Source organism: Syngnathus floridae, chromosome 2, assembly GCF_059516105.1.
Source record: "Syngnathus floridae isolate MCC-2025c chromosome 2, RoL_Sflo_1.0, whole genome shotgun sequence".
NCBI classification, from domain to species: Eukaryota; Metazoa; Chordata; class Actinopteri; order Syngnathiformes; family Syngnathidae; genus Syngnathus; species Syngnathus floridae.
In genome coordinates, this window is record NC_142414.1 from 21,866,247 (window position 1) to 21,886,434 (window position 20,188).

Sequence of the window (20,188 nt, forward strand, 5' to 3'; positions counted from 1 at the left end):
TAGTGTTCCGAATCTCCAGCTGCAGTGGATTAAAGAAAATGACTAGCTGTTCCTTTTGAAAAGCCTTTTCCTTCGGTTGCCTAGGTAACAGCGCTGATTTTCAGAGAGCCGTGCGCAGGGCAGCCCAGAATGTGTCAGTGTGATTTGCACCCCGAGAAGCTCGCACTCCATCATCGGGGCTTGGCTGAAACATGAGAGGCCTGCTAGTGTCTTTACGGTACTGCTGCATGCAAGCTTTAGATCCAGCAGACAGGTTCTTATTTGATCCAACATTCTTTTCAGCAAGCCTGCTGTTCCTCACAGTGACAAACAGGACAGTGACTTGAACCTGTAAGCGAGACATACTGTCAGCAGCTTAGGACATTCCTTCTACAGCAATTTCAGGACTGTCTGCTGCTTCTTGGTGTGTGCAAAAATATTTTCAAAATTATTTTTATGACAAACCAGATACTTTACCACCAGATATTTCCTACTGTAGAGCAGCGATTTCTAACAACTGTGCCCTGGCACATTAGTGTGTTATGAGAGATCATCAGGTGTGCCACGAAAAATTATGCAATGTCTACTATTTTGACAAAAATATATAAATATATATTTTTCTTAGATTAAGTGGGGTTTTCATCCACTTATTTTCATTTGATATTTTCAAAACAAATAAACCTGAATGGAAACGCTTGAGAGTCGTAAAAAAAAATCTAAAATTCACAAAAATATTTTTTTGTGCTTGGAGGGGGTGGATTTTTCACAAAAGGAAAATGCAAACTTTGGCTATGGAACAAGGTATTGTGAATAAACAAAAGGAGCAGATACTACATTGCACATTTTAACCAGATTACACATAAAAATTGTAATCACAAAAAAATAGTGACGGATGATTAAGGTTTGGGGAAATGAAGAAATGGAAATATTTCTGGATTTTTTCTTCCTCTTCTTTTTTCCAATCTCTTTTTTATGACGGCTCTGTATGGGGTGAATGCTGGCACAATTGAGTATTCTTCCAAACACTGAAAGGTCAATCCGTCCATTATCACGTTTGTTGTCACTTGGGCAAGTTTATTGTTTCAGAGAGACGCTCTCATATGACATCACTTGGCATAGTCTCATCTCCTTTCAGTATTCGCAAAATGACAACAAATGGAAATGGGCATAAATTGCATGTATGTTTAGCACATTTTCACTAAACTGGCTTAAGAATTCTGAAGCATTTGGATGGAAACATCACTATTGTGTGGCATGTTAGAGTGTTACAAAGTGCACAAAAAATAAAGTGTGAGTTTTTCAGGTAAGGATCAGCTCCGGGCTTTTGGGGGTGATTAAAAGGTGATTGGGGATAGTAATCCACAACTAGGATGGGGTTTACTGTATTAGTATGGAATTAGATGGCTTGAATTAGCACTGGGTACATCTACCACACACATTTTTCATTAATTCATAAATTATTAATAGCATTTTTAATTGAACATTTTTTTACTTTACAGGTCACATTAGGTGATGCACAAACTGGTTGCATTGTTTAAATAAAAAAGATCCAATGGCATTTATTTTTTCTTAAAATACACAGCATTGAGCCGCAATTTAATAAACTACGTACGTGGAACAAGCTCAGCTGTTAATGACAGACGTTTCAAATCCAAACATGACAATTGTGTGTGTGCGCGTAATCAAGCGCAGCCCCGCCCCCTTGATCAATTTCACCCAATAGCGGCGCGACGATGTGGCACACTGACATAATTGCAGCGCAGTAAAAACAAGAGAAGAGCCAATTTGAATGGTTTTGACAGGCGCCACGCGTGGATGATGTCGAGCTTTGTGTGCAGCCTGCTGAGCGCCATGAAAACCGATTGTAAACAGGAGCTGCAAAATGGAACCACACTACCCTCCGCGGCATGTGAGATCGTCGCGTAAACGCATGCATGCCCCCCTTCCTGCCTGCGCGAGCGAGCAACAAACACGTTATCACAGGTGTGATTCTACGGTAGCGCGAGCAAGAACGCACAATGTCAGCGAAGAAAGCGGACAACAGATTGTTTTTTTTTAAAGCGGAGTCTACATTAACAGGGCTGCTGAGAGCTTGAGGAGAGCGCGCACCTACCTCCGCGGGCTGAACAAGTCGTCCATGTCGGACATGGAGCCCTCTTTAGCGGGTGACACTGCGTGTGTGCAACGCTACCACGCTCGCACCTATATGTGCGTGGGAGCTCAAAATGGAGAGGCACGCACTGAGTTTGTGCCGTGACCTCCGCAGCCTGCGAGCGCCAGCACGCACGCACGCACGCAAGCAAGAACGGCGCCGACAGCTCGCCTCGCTGTTTACGGGGACGCCACTGAGCATGTGCCGCGACCTCGCAGCGGCGGACGGCCAACCAGAGGCGCAGACACGCGTACGCACGAGACGGAAATCGGTGCCCCTCTCCACCCACGAACCCCCAGTCCCCCCACCCCGTGTGCATGCGCCATTATAAACACGGGTGCAATTGCGAGGCTGCAGAAGCGCCGCTCGGAATACCAAGCATGTGGAGCAGAGGAAGTGAAGGGAGGGGAGAGAAGATGACTGAGGCAGAACAAGAACGAACAAAGCTCGGAGAGCGGGTGCCTCCAATTGGCAACCCTCACAGAGCGGACAACCGTCGGTGCAACACGTGACAAGCCCCAAAAAGTGAATGAATGATACTCGACTGTAATAACAAACACGGACGCCTCTACATTAGCAGCGAGGAGGGCAGTATCCAGCATGACCAGCAGATGGGGCCATTTCTCTCTACTGAAGAACCTCTGTTCACGAACAAAAAGGTTCACAAACCAAATGTTGACAAATTATGACAGTCACAGCATCCATGCAGACGGCTCAGTTTTGTGTTGTCTCAAAAAGTCTGAAACCTTATTTGCTCCATCTTTGTTTCTGTTTATGTGTAGAGTTTTGGATGTATTTCACACCATAAACAGGATTGTGCTTCAATTGTGATATTTTTGTGCGCATTGTATTTATTCAAATAATGGCAGGAGCATTTATTATCCTGACTCCCAGCAAAATGATGTGTGTATTTGAAGAAAAGCGTCTGGTTGAGTGAGAGATTTATTTGTACAAATGGGAGCGCTGGAGTAGTGTAGTTCGTTCCATATTTTGTTTATATTGAACATTGTTTCCATGGCCCCAGGCCCTGTGTGCAATTTGTGAATGTTACATATTGGGAGTGAAACAACAGCACTGTTTATTTGAAAAAATAATAAATGCATTTGGACTTCTTTGAATTAGCGTGTGACTTTGAATACTCTCCTACTGCTCTATAATAAATATAAATTATGCACACACACACACACACACACACACACACACACACACACACACACACACACGCAAGGATTATGAACCTACAAAAATTAGTAAATCATATCTATTCTGCTCCATTTTGGCCATTTGCTATTTCAAGGGTGGTTATTAGTAGGGAAAAGGAAAGCTCCTCACCTGGTCTCGGGGTTATATCCAAGGATATAGAAAAAGGAGTCAATACGGGCTTTGAACTCCCTGGCAGCAAAAATGTCGGAGAAATGTGAAATGTTGCATTTCCCCCTGAGGAAGAGCAGGGAAACATTATCAGATAACATTGCAGAGAGTAGACACTGCATACATATAGTATATTATGTATATGTAAATATGTATACACGCACGCACACGCACAAAATGGTGAATACAACAACTATTCAAAAAAAAAAATTATAAATTGTCTGAACCGTTTTATCCTCACAAGGGTTGCAGGTGTGCTGCTGGTGCCTATCCCAGCAGCCAATGGGCAATATGTGCTGAACCGGTTTTATTTTATTTTTTAAATATTGAAGGAAGGAAGGAAGAAAAAAAAAACAATTTGCGAATCTGCGTGTGCTGAAGCATGAGTTTGCGGGAGGTCTCGTGTGTTTTAAAGCCTGCCTAATTCAAAGCAAATCAGCCAGTTTTGGGATGTACTGTACCCAAGTAAATAAATTAGCAGTGGAAAACCGCGGCCAGACTTGCGAAACACTGTGTGCGATGATGTCTTCCTCCTTGCACCAACATCTTGGTACTATTTGTGCAGCAACACCCACCCCAGTGTCGACCACAGACAACACGGGCATAATTGTGAAGATAAGCTGTCTCGCACAGACATCAATCACACACCACCTCCATGAAGAAAATTAAAGGGCACTGCATCTTTAGAGATCTGCTGCAATAGAGCGTCCCACTGGAATGCCATCTCATTTATATAAAGCCTGTAGTAGAAGTGAAATCAAAGGGTGCTCTATGTAGGACAAGTCGCAGCTAATTTGCCCTAAAATCAGTGGTTTCTGGAAGACGTGCACACACAGATGGTTTTACTTAAGGGGGAAAAAAGAAGTAGGAGGGGGGTGGATGATTGGACAGAATGAACACATCATATTTAAAATCAAGGAATTCATCTTTTCATGAAGGCATTACTTTTCCCATTCAGAATGAAAAGACACAGCTAGTGTCTGTTCGCACTGCTGTGTGTGGAGTATGCTGAAGACAAAGACGCAGAATAACCGGGGTTCATCGTCTGTGTTTATTATTCAGTATGAATGTGTGGACGCTTTGCCAACATGCTTGCAAACTGCATGATATGTGACTGCTTCATACAATGAATACCAAATCCGAAGTCCTAGATTACTTTCTGCTGTCGTTTCACAATGCCAAACCACTGTGATTTATCTTGGATGTTCCCATTGTAATTTGTAGTCATGTTTAGTTCAAAACGCAATCCAAAGTTTTTGTTTTGGGAATTGCATTTGCGGCAGTTTCAATTTTTTCAAGAGATAACATTGAGTATGCGAGTGCGGCAATCATGCCGAGATACGGGAGCGTTTGCGAGTACCTGAGAGCAGCAGCATGATAAGTGTCCACATAGTCAGAGATGAAGAGCTCTCGACTCCTGACCACTGGGTCTGTGATAACCAGCTCACGTCCGGAGTCTAGAAAAGAAAAAAAAAAAAAAATGGAGGATGTTATCTGCTCAGCATGGAGAGGGAAACATGTCACATGTATTTAATTAACATAATCAGCAAAATCTTTCTATATATTGCGAGTTGTAAGTGCATTTAGAGAGGTCAATAATATGCCCCATAATTCAATAAAGCCAATAAAGTTTGTCCCCCTGAAGAAAGGACATCATGTGCAAGTCCTTAAATGAGCCCCGGTGCTGAAGACACATCAGCAGTATAGAGACTGACTTTGATGAATGAGCTGAGTTCTTGTGACATGCTGAGACCACTGCAGTACGACCTTATGACATTAATCCTAATCATCCATAGTCCCCACTGCAAGGACGCAGTGTGGACAGACGGCATAACGCTATGCTGATACGTCTAACCTGCGGTGGATGACTCCAAAATATGAGTTTGGTTGCTGGCATAAGCCTTGCCTTTGACCCCGTTTACTCTAAACTATACTGGTTGGTCCATTTCACCTCAGCTCTGGGACAGTTTAGTATATTTAGAGGTGTTTGCATTCTGGAGGGTAAACTGAGCACAGCGCAGTCACCGGGGTGCCGCTAATAGGATTTGTCAACAGGTGAGCAGCTTGTAAAAAGGTGTTGACATTAGCTTCTTTTTAAAACCCTGAGTTGAAATAGAAACGCTCAGAGGGGCAAGTAATACAAACTAGAATGGCTGGTGAGTATAAATTGAACAGGGATTTGAAAAAAGCCACACATTCTTATTACTATTAGAGGGGTTTTTTATTTTTTTAAGATTGTTTGTTTGACCGCTCATGTACAGAGATTAAATCATCTGTTTTTTTGTGCCTAGGGCCTCAGTTGATCCATCCTTGACACCCTTTTGTTGAGAATGTTGAAAACAGGGATTGTATTTGCTCCTGGTCAAGTCGATCACAGTGAGAGTGACTGGTGTTGCTGCGCGTGTGTACGCTCAAGGGCCACATGGCACTGCAGGTTATTAACACTTGACAGCACTGTTGTGTGGCCTGACAGAGTGTTACCAGGGGAACAGTGGAGCACCACTGATTTAGCTCCTCTGCCCAGGACCCTGGGCCATGTTTTCTGTTTCAAATATAACCTACAGCTCCTTCCTGTAACCCTTGCACATCTGGAGAACAGAGGCGTGTGTGTGTGTGTGTGTGTGTGTGTGTGTGTGTGTGTGTGTTGGAGGGATACTAGTGTAACAGTGTGTAGGCTCACCATTCTCATTGTTGCGATCCTGCACCAGGTGCTGGTAGACAGAGTCGGGCACTTCTGATTGGCGGTAGTACCATTTCACATTCATCAGCAGATGGTCCCGTTTACTCTGCAACACAGAGAGAGAAAACATTTTGTTTGATCATAGCGTCACCATCTGACCCTCTGTCAACATTGATGCTGTGGATTGAGTCGGATTCACATGGGCTGATGCTGACGTGGCAAGCAGGGAGACTTCAATCAATTGAAAAGGGGTTGCAAGTCATTTAAAGCTTTGATCAAGGATGATAGGTTGGAAAAGTTATTGTCAGAACCAAGTGGGCTTCATTTTACCCTCAATGAACAAAGTAATGATTTGTTTGCGCAATTCTTACATCATTTTGTGAATTTAAGACCAATGGACTACCATCTACTGGTCTTGTTATAAAGTGCAGTTGATAGAAGTCTTGTACTTCCTTACATAACCAGCAGGTGGCGGCACAGCGGTGAGGAGAGCCTCACATCATTGCCAGTCAAAAGAAAAGGAGGAGGGTGGGGAGAAATTGCGGTGAGGCATGAAAAGGGTAAAATACTGTTTCCATTTCATGTTATGATTTTTTTTACTGTTATTATTGTGCCTTCACATAAACTCAAGTGAGCATCACTGTCGTTTTGGCGGAACATTTACAGACACTGCTGGGCTGTGACACTATCTGGTGTGCATTAAACAACCACTTATCAGCACCAGAGAAAAGAAGGAAATGAGTGAAATGTGAGTGTCCCCTTTCTGTCTTATCTGTATGGAGGGGAACATGAGGTCAGAGTTAAGATATTTCGAGTACATTGTTCAGTTATGTCACTGGGGAGGAGGCAGAGCCGAGCAAATCGCCCTCAAGCCCACCTCTGCTTTTCCCATTCCACCCCAACTCCCTCCTTCCCCACTTAATCGTTCTCATTCCAGTCCTCCATTCCATTTTCTTCCTCTCAACCTTGAGCAGGGTGGAAGAAGTGAGCCTGGACGTGTTAAACAGCAGCTGCTATGCACTCAGTCAGCTGCATTGACTCCTCTGGGTGACTGTCAGTATTCACACATAACCAACCACACACTTGGACTCGACAGAGCGCTACACTAATGGACTGGGACAGAACCTCAGCCGAGTGTGAAGAAATCTGCGCAGTGACGTCATGAGCTCCCCCCTCCCCCCATCAAGCAGTTTGCACACCCACCCGATCTCCTCAGTGTCTATCGACTTTATAGGCATGATTGCCTTTTGGACGTTCGAACGGGCACAGAAAAACAAGCCGTTATCCAGTGCTTATACATAATGAATACGACTGTGAACGCTCCCCGTTTGCTTGGTGAACATTTCATTTTATGCCTGAAAAAGCACCAGATGTGGATACGTAAACAGAAAGGTGCATGTTAAAAAAACAATTTGAAGAGGAGCATCGCAAAGACAAGGGTAAAATGTTTCCCCTTGCCATGAAGTGTCCAAAATAGATATCCAAGATAGCTGTTTGGAAGCTCGGAGTGGCGTTAAGCCCTCTTGGGCAACAGTGGAGGAGAGATGAAGAGGAGAGATGAAGAGGAGAGAGTGCCACATATGGAGTGGATGTGGGAGAGAAGCATGGCTTTCAATTATCACAATACTATAAAGTATGTGGCGATAAAAATGTGGAGTGTAAATTAAAGGGGGTGTTGAACAGCTAAGAGTCGGGATAAAAATATTACTTGGATTGACCCGGATTTTATTGCATCCATTACAGAAAACAGACAAAAGAAAAAAAGGTGCCGCCATGAACTACAAGGAGCGCTTCCCGGTCGACTGCGGAGCAAATCAAAGCCCCGTATGACGACGGCGGCCATCTCGATACGTCCCGCCAGAGGCTAAACATGGCGCTGCACTGCCTCCTCCTGAGCCCTCAACCCTGGGAATGCTGCTCACAAGCCGAGGGGCCTAAAGACAAAGCCAGTGCTGAGAGGTAGAAATGAAAAAAGGTAAAGAAAGAGGCGTAGGCGGAGACTTGGATTAAGGTGGGGGGGCAGACTTATAAATACAAGTGTCCCTCTGCTTTACTGAAAGTCTCAAGGGTACAAGGCGAGCCCTTCATTGAGTGTGGAGATATAAATCTGAGAGTCATGCTTTAGGCTTGAACACAATGGCGCTCCCCCCTCCCTTTACGGGCTCATCTTGGCCTGTGGCATTCTTGGCCACGCTCAGAAAGCCAGCAAAGGAGGGAGGGATGTAACGCTTACACAAGAAATACTTTGGAAATATTCCCCTAAGACAAATACAAAGTTGATCTTTATGAATAAAAAAGCTGATGGAGGCTTTCATGTGGTGCTCCGAGACAAGACGGTCATTATGCGAGTCAGTTAATTCTCCCTCTCGCTGGCTTCAGTGTGCCTGGCCCCTTGAATCCATCATGGGTGAGCAGTTCTCTTTGTGTGGCTGCATGCGTGTGCAGTCACCGCGATAGCTGGGGGCCCAGTCTACACACATCACAATGCAAAGCTAAGACGGAAGAAGGAAAATACACGTGTTATTCAAGGGCGTGTCCTAAGAAAAAAAAGAGGGAGGGGGGGCACAAGAGTGACATTAATTCTATGTTTCCACTCATAGTCTGAAATCAATAGAGTGCTTTTCATTGCAGAGAGGCTAATATTCTTCCGTGTAGGTCTTTACCTAACATCTGTTCACGGCAGCCTTTCCAATAAAGTTATTGCTGAGCAAGCAAGCGAGGGTGGGAGGGAACATTGTGACAACCTGTAACCTGCAAACCTCGTGCCTGCCATTCCTGCTGCACACAGTCACACGAGCGCTTTGCTTTTAAACAAAACCAGAGCCTCTTGCTCCCACATGCCAGGCCCCCAGTGCACCTCATTAACAGGAAACCTCTGTTTATTTTCTCTGCTTTTCAAACACTCTCTTCTTCCTCTGTTAACTCTGTTAGTGACCCGCCCGGCCGACCGACCGACCGCCCGCCGCCTCCATCGGTGACATCAGCAAGCAGGATCTATGACTTCCTTCAGGAACTGGCAGCCAAAGGTAAAGAAGAAAAGACAGATCTGCAACACATGCAGATAAACGGACAGCAGCCGCTCATCGTTAGCGAGGAATGTCTAACTGTTCGCTTTAGTTGGAAGCTTAGTGAGGCAGCACCCCCGGGGGCAGGGGTGGGCTGCAGCATAGTCAATCAGTGCTGGTAGCCGTGTGACATTGACAGGCAGAGACTCAAAATGGCACAGAGGACAAGCTTTTGGGGGCGGGTACGTTGGAAGGAGTGTTTTAGCTCCCTTGCTGCAAGGGGAGAGCCAATACGGCCCAAGAACAAAAGGCTGATTGTGGAATTTGGAGGCAGAGATGAGATCAGGGAGGACTAATCTTCCACTCTAACATGATAAGATTAGGGGGGGGGGGTTCACACATGCACTAGCAACAACACACACAAATATGGTGGAAGCCTATTGGAAAGGATTTCCACTTCTTGATTTTACGTCTCGCTCTCCTCTATTTACTCCCTCTTTTTTGTGAGGCAGAGAGATGTGCCAGCACACCAGCACTCAATAAGCGTTTCCATCTGGACGACACACACTTCCAAACAGTATTTTATTGTGTGCGTGAACATAAACCGGAGAGGTAGACAGGATCTGCTGTGCTCATGCAACCTTCAACATCTCGATGATTGACAAAGGAGAGGGGCTTAGAAAGAAATGCCAGTTTGCAGTGAGCGAACACACACGCGCACGGATACACACACACAAATAACAGGCTTTCAGTATAAGCATCACTTTTTCTCTTCCAAGCCCGCAGTAGACGAAGGCAGGCTGAAACTGTGTGTCAGAGGTAAAAGAAAGCACCTCTAAATCAGGTTGTCAAAGGCAGCAGCGGCAGGATTCCTTGCACCCCCACTCAGTATGGGCTTCACATCGTGCACTCGGCCACTGGGACAAAGGAAGGACAACCGGGCCCTCGAGCGTCTTCAGTACATTTAATAAACACTAAACAAATGCTGATTACAATGTTTGGGAAGGGTAACTGCGCACAGTCTGCTTTGCCTGGCTCACAAAAAGAGCAAATATAGTCTCGGCGTGTGTGGGAAGGGTAGATGGGGGCGGGGGTGAGTCCCAGCTGTGGTGGCGGTTCTGGCGGAACCTTTGCTCCTAGCCTGCACAGGGACGCCTTTCCCCCTGCATCCCTTTGGCTTGACCTGTTTGGATATCGAATGGGTGAGCTCTGCTTTGAACGCGCCGGGCCCATCTGTCAGCACAGCTCCACATTAGATGAATGCTTCAAAGTGGGCAAATTTGCTCTCCTCTTATCTGCCTGTGTGTGTGTGTGTTTCGGTTTGTCTTTGAACGGCAGCGCCCATGCCAACCTTACATTCAAAAACAACTATGGAAGGAACAGCCAGGTATAAATCAGTTTCCCACACAGCTATAGATGCATAGTGTTTTCTTCCATTCCTGCAGCTTGACAGTGTACAGTATAATAAGAATCCCTCGATGCCATGCTAGCTCAAGGCTGCGGGTAGCAAACAAATGACATCATTTGCTAATCTGACAGAGTGACTTAATCCTCCTTGCCGCCAAACGGCAGCATTCAGTTCAGTTTTTTTACAGTCGGCATTTTGGAGTTTGTACTTGGAACTTTAGCGAGTAATGTGATATAATGACTTCAAAACAGACCTTGCTAGCAAGAGGAGCACTGTGGGGGGGGGGGGGGGGGGGGGGGGGGGGAGTAGTAGTTGCAGCAGCAAATAATAATATAATAGTATACAATACCATGAAAGGCGCAATCCAAATAAACTACGTGGGAGGGGAGACAATAATGATTTATTAGGGGTTGAAAAATCAGTAACATCGTGCAATGTGTGTTGCACATTGGCTTTTCTCTACTCGTAGTCATATTATAGTTTCTATAAATAATGTCTACATAAATATAGACTTTAGAGTCTCACACGTATACGATATCGGAGGTTCGGTTTGAATGTATGGGCCAAAAAGGGGCCCTTTGTGGGCAGGCCCACACACTCTTTTAAAGTGATTTAAAGTGTTTCAAAAAAGCCCCAGAGGGAACGACTATATCCATGGCAAAAAATAATACGAAAACGGATGATGTTGACCATACTACCCTGCCCCCACTGAGCACAGGGGTGAGGACGGAGCTCACAAACCTCGAGTCCAACAAAAATATTTGTCTTTGACTCCAGCAAAATGTTCACGACAAATGTTATTCGACGCAAAGGGAGAGCGGATTTAAAAAACAACACAATCACTCATAATGATGATTATCTTCAGAAGAGCAAGACAAAGCACCGACGAGTGATTTAGTCCTCACACAAAAAGAACAAGGCTATTGACGAGAATGCAGATCCAAGTGAGACTTCAAACGCGGGCTGTGTGAGGACAGATGGAGGCAGTTAGGGGAGCTCATATCTGGTGCTCAGATCATAATACTGACTTTATTTCTCAAGCCCTGCCGCTCAGCCAGACACAGAGTTACAGCCTGCCAGAAAACATTGTCATTTCTGCCTACAGCCTTTCATTTAGAGGCTTCAAAGCAAACTCGCTTTGATACCTGCCTTTCTGCATATGTGTGTGTGTTTGCGTGCATGCAAGCCTGGGATCTACAATTGGGACCAGAGACTTGCCTGGTCTCAAGGCAATACCAATGAGTCAGACCCCCACCCCCATGCAAAAAAATAAAAATAAAAAGAGAGGAAGGCTGACATTTTATAAACAACACACGTTTTGGTGCTGCCAAGTGGCTCAACGTGTTTTAGTTTCCTGCAATCCATTGTTTTAGCTTTGCCTAATTAGCATAATAGCATAGCCTGAAAAGCTAATGAGACATCTCACTTGTACTGTACTGTCTGGACAAATGAGGTGGGGGGGGGGGGCACAGAGTCACGTCAGGAGGATATGAATATCAGGCTTTGTGTAGATGTGTGTGGACATAATGGACACTTGCCCGGCTGACTAATCCAAACCTCGGGTGTGTGTGCGTGTGTGCGTGCGTGCGTGTGTATGCGTGTGTGTTTAGCCTTCTGGGCAGAGCATGGCAGAAAAAGAGTTGTGGGCTGACTGTGAGCAGTAATGGAAGACAGGAAATGAGAAAGCTTGCTGAAGCCTGCGCTAATTGACACCGCCCTACCCGATTTAGCGCACGCACACATACATGTACGCTATAAACACATACTGTGCACTTAGATTTCCCACTAAAGTTGCTTGCTACATCAACAAAGGTACAAATTGCATACAATTTGAAGAATTTTCAATTTACAGCCATTTTCAAAGTAGAATTGCTCGATTCGCCAACCATTTTAGAGCATTTTGATGGGTCTTTCAAGAGCCACTCATAATATTGTCTTCTGTGACAAACCCTTTGTTTCATCCAAAACACCGGTTTCTAACCAAAAACCTTTGTGGACCGCCTTGAATCTATCTGTGTAACTTTGTGCATACTCATCAAGCTAATATGAATATTTGTCATTCATTGAATATGCAGCAGTACTTATTTGCGTATGCACGCTCAGAGACGAACATCCAAAGATGTCTGTGAAGGAGCAAACGCGCCCAGGAGAATGGTGATGCATGGCTGGCACTTTATGAAGTGAGAGGGAAGGCATGCAAAAAAAAACCCCACATCTTCAAGCCTAAAACCGGACAGACCGCCTCTCACGTGGCTTAGAACAGCTCAAGCAGTAGCGATTGTATTGTTTTATCCGGCTTCTGTCGATATCCATCTCTCTGCCTCCCTCCCTATCTGCGCGCCTGAAGGTGACCTTGCCTATCAGTCCATCTTCACCGATGACACCTGTCCTTATCAATAATACGTCATGTACGCTGCCAAGCACTGAGCAGTAGGTGGTCCATCACGCACGTTCGCTTTTCGCAATATTATGCAAATACATGCATGCAAATGGACAATCTGCATGCAATGATAACATCAGCATAGATGCAAATTAAGTAGTGCATGTGCGTGTGTGTGTACTGTTATGTCCCTACAGCCACGGCACACAAATTCAAACAGCTACTCAGGGCAAATGAAATACTGTCGAGTAGCATGAAAACAACACGCGCGCACACGCTCGCATACACACACATGCACAAAAGCATTGAGCAGTCTCCTGCTGTGCTGCAACAAGAGATTTATTGTAGACAAGCCAGCTGCAATAACAAGGCACGGCCAGTGCTCAAAAGATGTGAAACACATGATTCTCAGTCTAGACTGACACAAAAAAAAAAACAGTTGCCTTCTTGTCACATCATTATGGGCGTGACATTAGAAATACAATATGTGACCAGCAAAGTGCTAAAATTATCATATTGACTGTTTATTTTCTTTTGCAAAAGTCACATGCAAGGAAGAATGACAAACGGGGTGACATAATTGCAGATAAGGGTGACACCCAAAATGAGCAGTGTTAACGACCAATGTCAAACGAAATCGCACAAGCTGCTCTGTAATAATAGTAATAGTGTTCTTGCACTATTTTTTAACTATTAAATCTTTAACGAAATGAAAGACGACCAATGCCACAAAGCTTAGTGCATTGTGGCGAGAAGGGATTGTGATTAATCAATTCCACATTTAACACCAATAATGTGAATTAAATAAACTATTAGCCATTACTATTATCTATTCAAAAGTAAGTTGGTGAAATATAATCACAACTAGTAGCCTAAAAATTGTCATCAATTTGCATTTTTAGAAATTTTATCTACAGTTCCCTAATACTGTGAAGCGTTCCAAAAATTGCCGTTGAATATACTTGAGTGCAGTCACGTTGAAAAGTGTTTCACAAGCTGTCTTTAAATCAAAAATAATACTATGCTTGGTTTGACTTGGATAAAAGTGGCTCACGACTTCACCATGGGAGACCAATTGAAATGAAAATCTAGGTGTACGTTATTAGCTTACTTTATATGGGGCTCACTGTATTAAAATAAAAAGTGGGGAAAAGATATATATACCTAGAGAGAACAATGAATAACATAGTTCCGTCAAGAACCAAAGACAAAGAGGTTGAACAACACACTTCAGGCCAGACAATACAAGAAGTGTGCGTAAATCAAAAGGCAGATTCGGAGCACCCATACATGGCGACGATGACTGCATTTGTTTTGTCAGGTAGGGGAGGTAAAGCATTTTAGTGTCAATGGGGGAATTACTCGCCTCAGCTCACTCTGTCAGGGAAGAGAGAGGATGGCTGTTTATCTGCAGTGAGAAGGAGGCAAAAAAAGGGGAAAAAAAGCTAGGAATGAAAAGACAAGAAGAGCTGTTGCTCTAATGGTGTTTTTCTTTATGTCTGTGTCTGTCCACAATGTCAGTGCTGTGTGTTGTATCATAGGCCAGGTCAGTAATTAGCTGTGAAAGCGTGCTTGAGGCAAGAAAACAGAAGATGAACAAGCATATCAAACACACGGAGGCACTTATTATAAGGAAAGGAAAACAAAAAAAACCCCAGCATCACCTCACATAAAGTGGCTGATGCATGTGCTTTGGAGGGGACTTCCAAGCAGCCGCAAAGGAAGCGTCCATTTACAGCAGTGAGTTGTTCCCTGTCACATCCTGCCTCCCAGCTTTGAAAGGAGACACGGGTTCACCGGATCACGCAGAAGCCTGTAAAGCAACCACCGAGAACCAAACACCAGCCGGATGAAGGATGATAAAAGAGCTACGAGCTATATGTCGTGCGTGTGTGTGAACTTAGGTGGCTTATTTCCTTTTTATTTTATTTTTTTGCAGAGGCTATCCTTGGCTGCCGGCCGATAAGGTGATTGCGTGCGTAATAGTTTGGCTGCGTAAAATAAATTTGCCTAACAGCCTGCAGAATCCAATGGGGCGGGCGGGGCTATCGACGGCTCTCTGAACATCATTTCCCTGGCAGCCTATAAGTTATCGCTGTCCATCCACGCCCGCCCCCGTGGCACGGCGGGACCAATGGGGGAGCGGCAGCCAAACAAACAAATCCTCCGATCCTCCCGCGGCGATGGGATGGAGGAGAATGCTCAAAATGTGCCGCTTCAGCTGGTGATTGACACAAAGCCTCTTGTTTACCGGCGCAACAGAGATTTGCATACGTTTACCATATCCCTCCCTGTGCCCCCTCTGGTCTCCTCATGCGTAGCCCCCCTCAATCCCCGCATGAAGTGGATATTACCCCACCCTGCTGCTATGATATTGATCAGCCTTCTCCCTCTTTTCTCTCTTCTCTTCATAACCCACTGCATTGATTTCCCCCTCTCCCTTCAAGGCCGCTAGCTAGGAGTGATTACACACGCGGCTCACGCACACACACGCCCACACACAAACGCTGCTTCTCAGGCGCGCGTGCACATGCGCGCGACAATCTTTGGTGAGGTATTTGGAGCTGTGCTTTACTCTGGAGGCTATGAAGCTAAGTGGCTGTTGCAGCAGCCTGTGAAAACACAGTTTCTTTTCATTCCAGGTATGCAGCGACTTCAAGCTTAGCATTCCATATAAACATAATAAATACCCTGTTAGCATAGCATGTTGACATGCTGGCATACAGCCAAATGGGCTCTTGTGTTTTTTTTGTTTGTTTTTATGAAGCTGGTGCTAAAGATGGCTGTGGCGGGACTTGACAGGTGGGCTTCAGACACCTTGTGATTCTGTGCAGAGCCACGCTGAGCAGATACACGCTCCTTATATGGGTGTGCAGTGCAGCACTCACCAACCAGCTCAAACCAAGCATCCAGCCCTCTCCAGTCAAGCTAGTTATGTGGAGCAGCAAACGAGCAAATGTCACAGGCATAAAGGCAAAAGAAAGACAAAAGATTTCAACAGCCTGTGTAAACTGGGTGCCCATTGAGGGAGATTTGACATGCTTCAATGACCTAATCTGTGCCAGCAGCCTATTGCAGAGCTAAATAAACTACCCACCAGAAACAGGGGAACGTACTAAAGGGGGAAAAAAAACACAGTCTCTTGGTTGTATGGTGTGGCATACATTCTGTAAGGTGGTTTACCATTCTTACTAAAGACATTTAATTGGTGTTTTGATGACGCTAGAGTACATTCGAAAATGCTCAATTTGTCCTGGGACAATTTTTTCCCCGCATGGTAAAGTGAGTGCATCTCAACCCACATTAACACATACAGTAAACATGAGGTTTACAGTTTTAGCTAATGAATGTACAACTCAGTGTGGGCAAGATCATCCCTTGCTTGGCATTTAGGTGGCATTTTACTGCAGCAGCAAAATATTTGCACTTAATTATGGCCAGTTGCTGTTGTAATCCTGACAGCCATTTTACAATGCGCATAGCTATTATTTCCATTCCCTTAAGAATAACACACACCGCTGCTATTAGATTTAATATTAAGGTGTGCTCCGGGTAAGTGTTTGAGGTAAGAAAAGTCCTTGCAAAACGGGTTGAGCAAAGTCAATGTGTGAGCTGAATCAATAGCGGCCGTCAATGTTTTCCTCCTGTGCCTTTCCCTGTTCAATTAGCACGTTTACTGCTTGTGATGTAACGTCTTACAGCAGCTCAAAGTGATTATTTTAATTATCTTATCTGACAATAAAAACAATCCATCTCTAATTAAGCTATAGTGCCTGAAACTAAAGGTCTTACAAAGGAAACGGACACAAATATCATACGAAGTAGACAACAAACACGTCATTTATCAAATTGGTCATACAAAACAATTCAAATTCAGCACAGTCAAAAGCAGGGAAAAAATAAATCAGTCATCTACAGTCACCACTAGGTTACACAATAAAAACATACAAGCTATGAATTCCTGTGCAGGAGGCCTGGAATGACAGAACACCCCCTATACAAAATGCACTAGTAGACCACATCAGTCACTTTGGGTACTCCTTTACAATCACATGATATACTAGATAAATCAAGCCAATCAGTAATACCTGATGTAAGGACTTTTAAAGCCTCCATGCCGAGCCACTGCAAGTAAATGGTCCACTCTACTCAAAATGCCTTGAAGCAAAAGATTCATCACGCAGACCAGACAGCAGAAGAGAGGGATAAAAGGGACGTCTGGGGAAGCCATGTGGAATAAGGTCAAGAATGCCATAAGGTATGGAAAGCGCAAACCATGTGAAACCGTTATTCAGCCTCCAAACGGGTCATGTAGCTAAACAGATTAAAGCTAACCGTGAGCTCACAGTCAACTTCAGCGAAGTGAAAGACCGATCATTGAATAAAAACGGAGCAAATTGACAGCTGTTTGAAAAGGCTATTTCGTGTTGTCATCGAGAAAATTTAACAATAGGCAAAATGCTGCATTTTTACCTCCCTCTGTTCTGTACAAAAGCCGTAACTGCCTGTTGGAACAAAGGCATCCCTGTCTACAAACAAGCTGTTGAGTACATTCTTTTATGAGCGTGACAGGAACAGAAATGAAGATACAGAGAAGATAGCAAAGCTTGTCCCTTTGATGCCAGAAAATGTATTCTCCATCTTACAAAGATTTAACGTTACTTAACAGCAGCAGTCAACTGGTACTTGTGTCAAAATCCACCTACATGTTTAGTTCACAATTGGAAAGGCTTTTTTTTTTTTTTTTACAATAATTTTAATCATGTTTACAAAAATGTACCTGTACAGCTAACAATATTATGATGGCAACCATTTTGTACTTTGATACCCTTGACAACATGTCTTTTTTTTTTTTTTTAATCAGATTTAACTCGAAGGACCGACTCATTCTGAAAATGAGTGAGACTCAAAATGTGCACATATGAGGAGGACGTGATACTCTTGATGAAGATCATCCACAGGCAGTGAAGCGACTGACGGGCAAACACAATTTAGACTGAACCTTAAAAAGCACACAATCGCAAACACTGCGGGTGAAAATACAACGCCCTCAACTGAGAACATAGAATCCTTTGTATCCAAGGAAATTCCATTCTATATTTGGTGAATCCCCAAAAGAGACGAGTGGCAAATATGCAGGTTGCAGTCTTTGAAATGTTGCCAAGTGTCATGGGTGTCTGTTGAGGATATTGCCGCATTTTATGAACTAAAGAGCCATATTTGAGTGTCAAGCTTCAGGATTCAGCGCTTGTCGTTGCCTGTTTATCGCTTATTGGCCAGCCGCAGCGTATAAATCTTTATGACATATCAGATAAAAGCTCTCTTGGTTTTGCAAAGCGTTGCTTGAATACACTGTGTAGACTGTGCGAGGCATGAAAAGGAGACTTTTAAAGAGATTTCAAACTGACTGCTGTTACTTTCATGATCAAGGCACCATGTGAGTCAGCTGCTTTAGATCAACAAGTATTTCAGAGGTGCCGAGGACACAAAATAGCTGCGAGTCAAGCTGAAGCACATGTATAGAATGTCAAGAGCGTGCTCTGGGGAGCCGCCAGAGATGCTGGTGCTTTGGATGCGATCGGCCGGCCTGGTTCACGGCTACCAAGTGTGGACATTCCTCAGAGCTCACAGCTATCTCTGAAATTTCCTCTTATCCAGTCTGTCGTTTCCTTCCTTTGCTCTTTCTACGGGGGGAACTGTGCATCATGTGTTCTTCAATGGGGGTTGAGAAAAAAGTGTGTGTGTGTGTGTGGGGGGGGGGGGGGGGGGGGGCTGGTTTGAATACGATACCACAGTAAATCTTTGTTTCCACAGCTATAGCCACCTTCTCTTCTGTTGTATCTCAGTCTTTTTTATTGGCACGACACACACTGGGCAAGCTGCAAATTACTCTGAGTTGAGCTGAAAACCCGCAGAGGAGGAGGAGATGGGTTGTGAATGCAGAGGAGAGGAAGAGTGGAATGGAGAAATGTGAAGTGGGTGAAGACAAGGACATGGTGTAAAATTAGCTGACTGTTTTTAGAGCAGAGGCCAATCCAATTAAAGCTTGACCAATCCACGCAAATGTGTTTAGTGTCTGGTTACTACACGCAGCTTTTGGTGGCCATGCAAGGATAAGAGATCATCCAAAGAATACAATAGAATGAAGCCAAAATTTAAAAAAAAAAATAACAGAATAACAGTAAATTAATTTACAGCTGTATAAGGAATCCGATTGAGAACTCACAAACACGTAGGCATGTCTGTGGTGGAGGAAGATATGACAGCACATGAAAAACGATTTTGGCTCGAGCGTTGCAAAAACACATAAGGGTTATGACGACAGTAAAATTGCTGCTTGGGGTAGGAAAAAAGTCACAAGAAACTAATTTTGGAGTTTGTTTTTGCTGCCTCGGTTAACATGTGCAGAACTCCAAGATGGTGGTTGTGTTTTTGTTTCATGCGCATGTACCTTTGTTTGTTAGCACACAAAGAACATCCATCCACATCAGCCGTGTCAACAATACATCGTGGGACATTCACACCTCTGACGTGGAAAGAAGCGGTGCCAATTGTTGTCATCCTATAAACATCTTGACATGTTTAGTACTTGATAAATATGCAATGTAAATAATAGGGCTGAAGAAAACTACAAGGTGCCAGCACAAGCAGGAACCTTCACAACTGAATAATTTAGCAGCGGTGGCTATTGATTCGGCTTTTTAAAAAGCCTTATGAAATGCCCACTGGCCTCAAAGAGACCGACCCCCACTTGGAAGGAAGGCAACACCGCAACCATATTTGGAAAAGGCAATCACCACGCTAATACTCTGGAAATGATATGACTGGGTGGGCAACTTGTTTCCATAGCAGCACTTAACACAAATGGAGGGCAGTAAGGGTAAAAACAAATTGCGAGAAGATGTAATAAGAACAATGTGTTTTATTCTCAAGCACCTTTTTAATCTACTGTGGCTGAGCTGTGTTGCTCATCTCAACCTTGCCATTTGTATCGCTTTATTTATTCATCACGGTGCTCTTGTGAACAATCAATCAACCATCTTCTTCCCAAAGAGGCAGAGCCTGTAGCTGTCTAAGCAATACAATACGCGAGTTGCTTCATTGGATGTGGAAAAGGCACCGAGCTTGCAGCAAGTGTGTGCTTTGGCACATGATGCCGAGAAACATCGCCTCCGCTAAATGACCCGGTGTTATTACAAGAGCACCATTAATG

The 20,188-nt window shown here is 44.2% G+C and overlaps 1 protein-coding gene and 1 long non-coding RNA gene across 10 annotated transcripts in view; one reads left to right on the plus strand and one right to left on the minus strand.

Annotated features, from left to right (window-relative positions):
* Positions 1-20,188, minus strand: part of rerea (arginine-glutamic acid dipeptide (RE) repeats a) — a 118,760-nt gene that overhangs the window by 25,861 nt on the left and 72,711 nt on the right. For 7 of the 9 annotated variants that reach the window (XM_088399084.1, XM_088399095.1, XM_088399091.1 and 4 more), the window contains exons 4-6: positions 6,183-6,288; positions 4,863-4,959; positions 3,464-3,568 (exon numbers count right to left, since the gene is read on the minus strand). In XM_088399084.1, coding sequence (XP_088255210.1) covers positions 3,464-3,568; positions 4,863-4,959; positions 6,183-6,288 — 308 coding nt within the window. Of the gene's footprint in view, positions 1-2,092; positions 2,345-3,463; positions 3,569-4,862; positions 4,960-6,182; positions 6,289-20,188 lie in introns of those variants that run through there. The other 2 variants (XM_088399121.1, XM_088399130.1) reach the window with 2 other exon arrangements.
* LOC148402588 (uncharacterized) lies at positions 1,675-3,249 on the plus strand. Its single transcript, XR_015863173.1, has 2 exons — positions 1,675-1,962; positions 2,041-3,249. It is a non-coding gene; the product is annotated as an uncharacterized LOC148402588 (long non-coding RNA).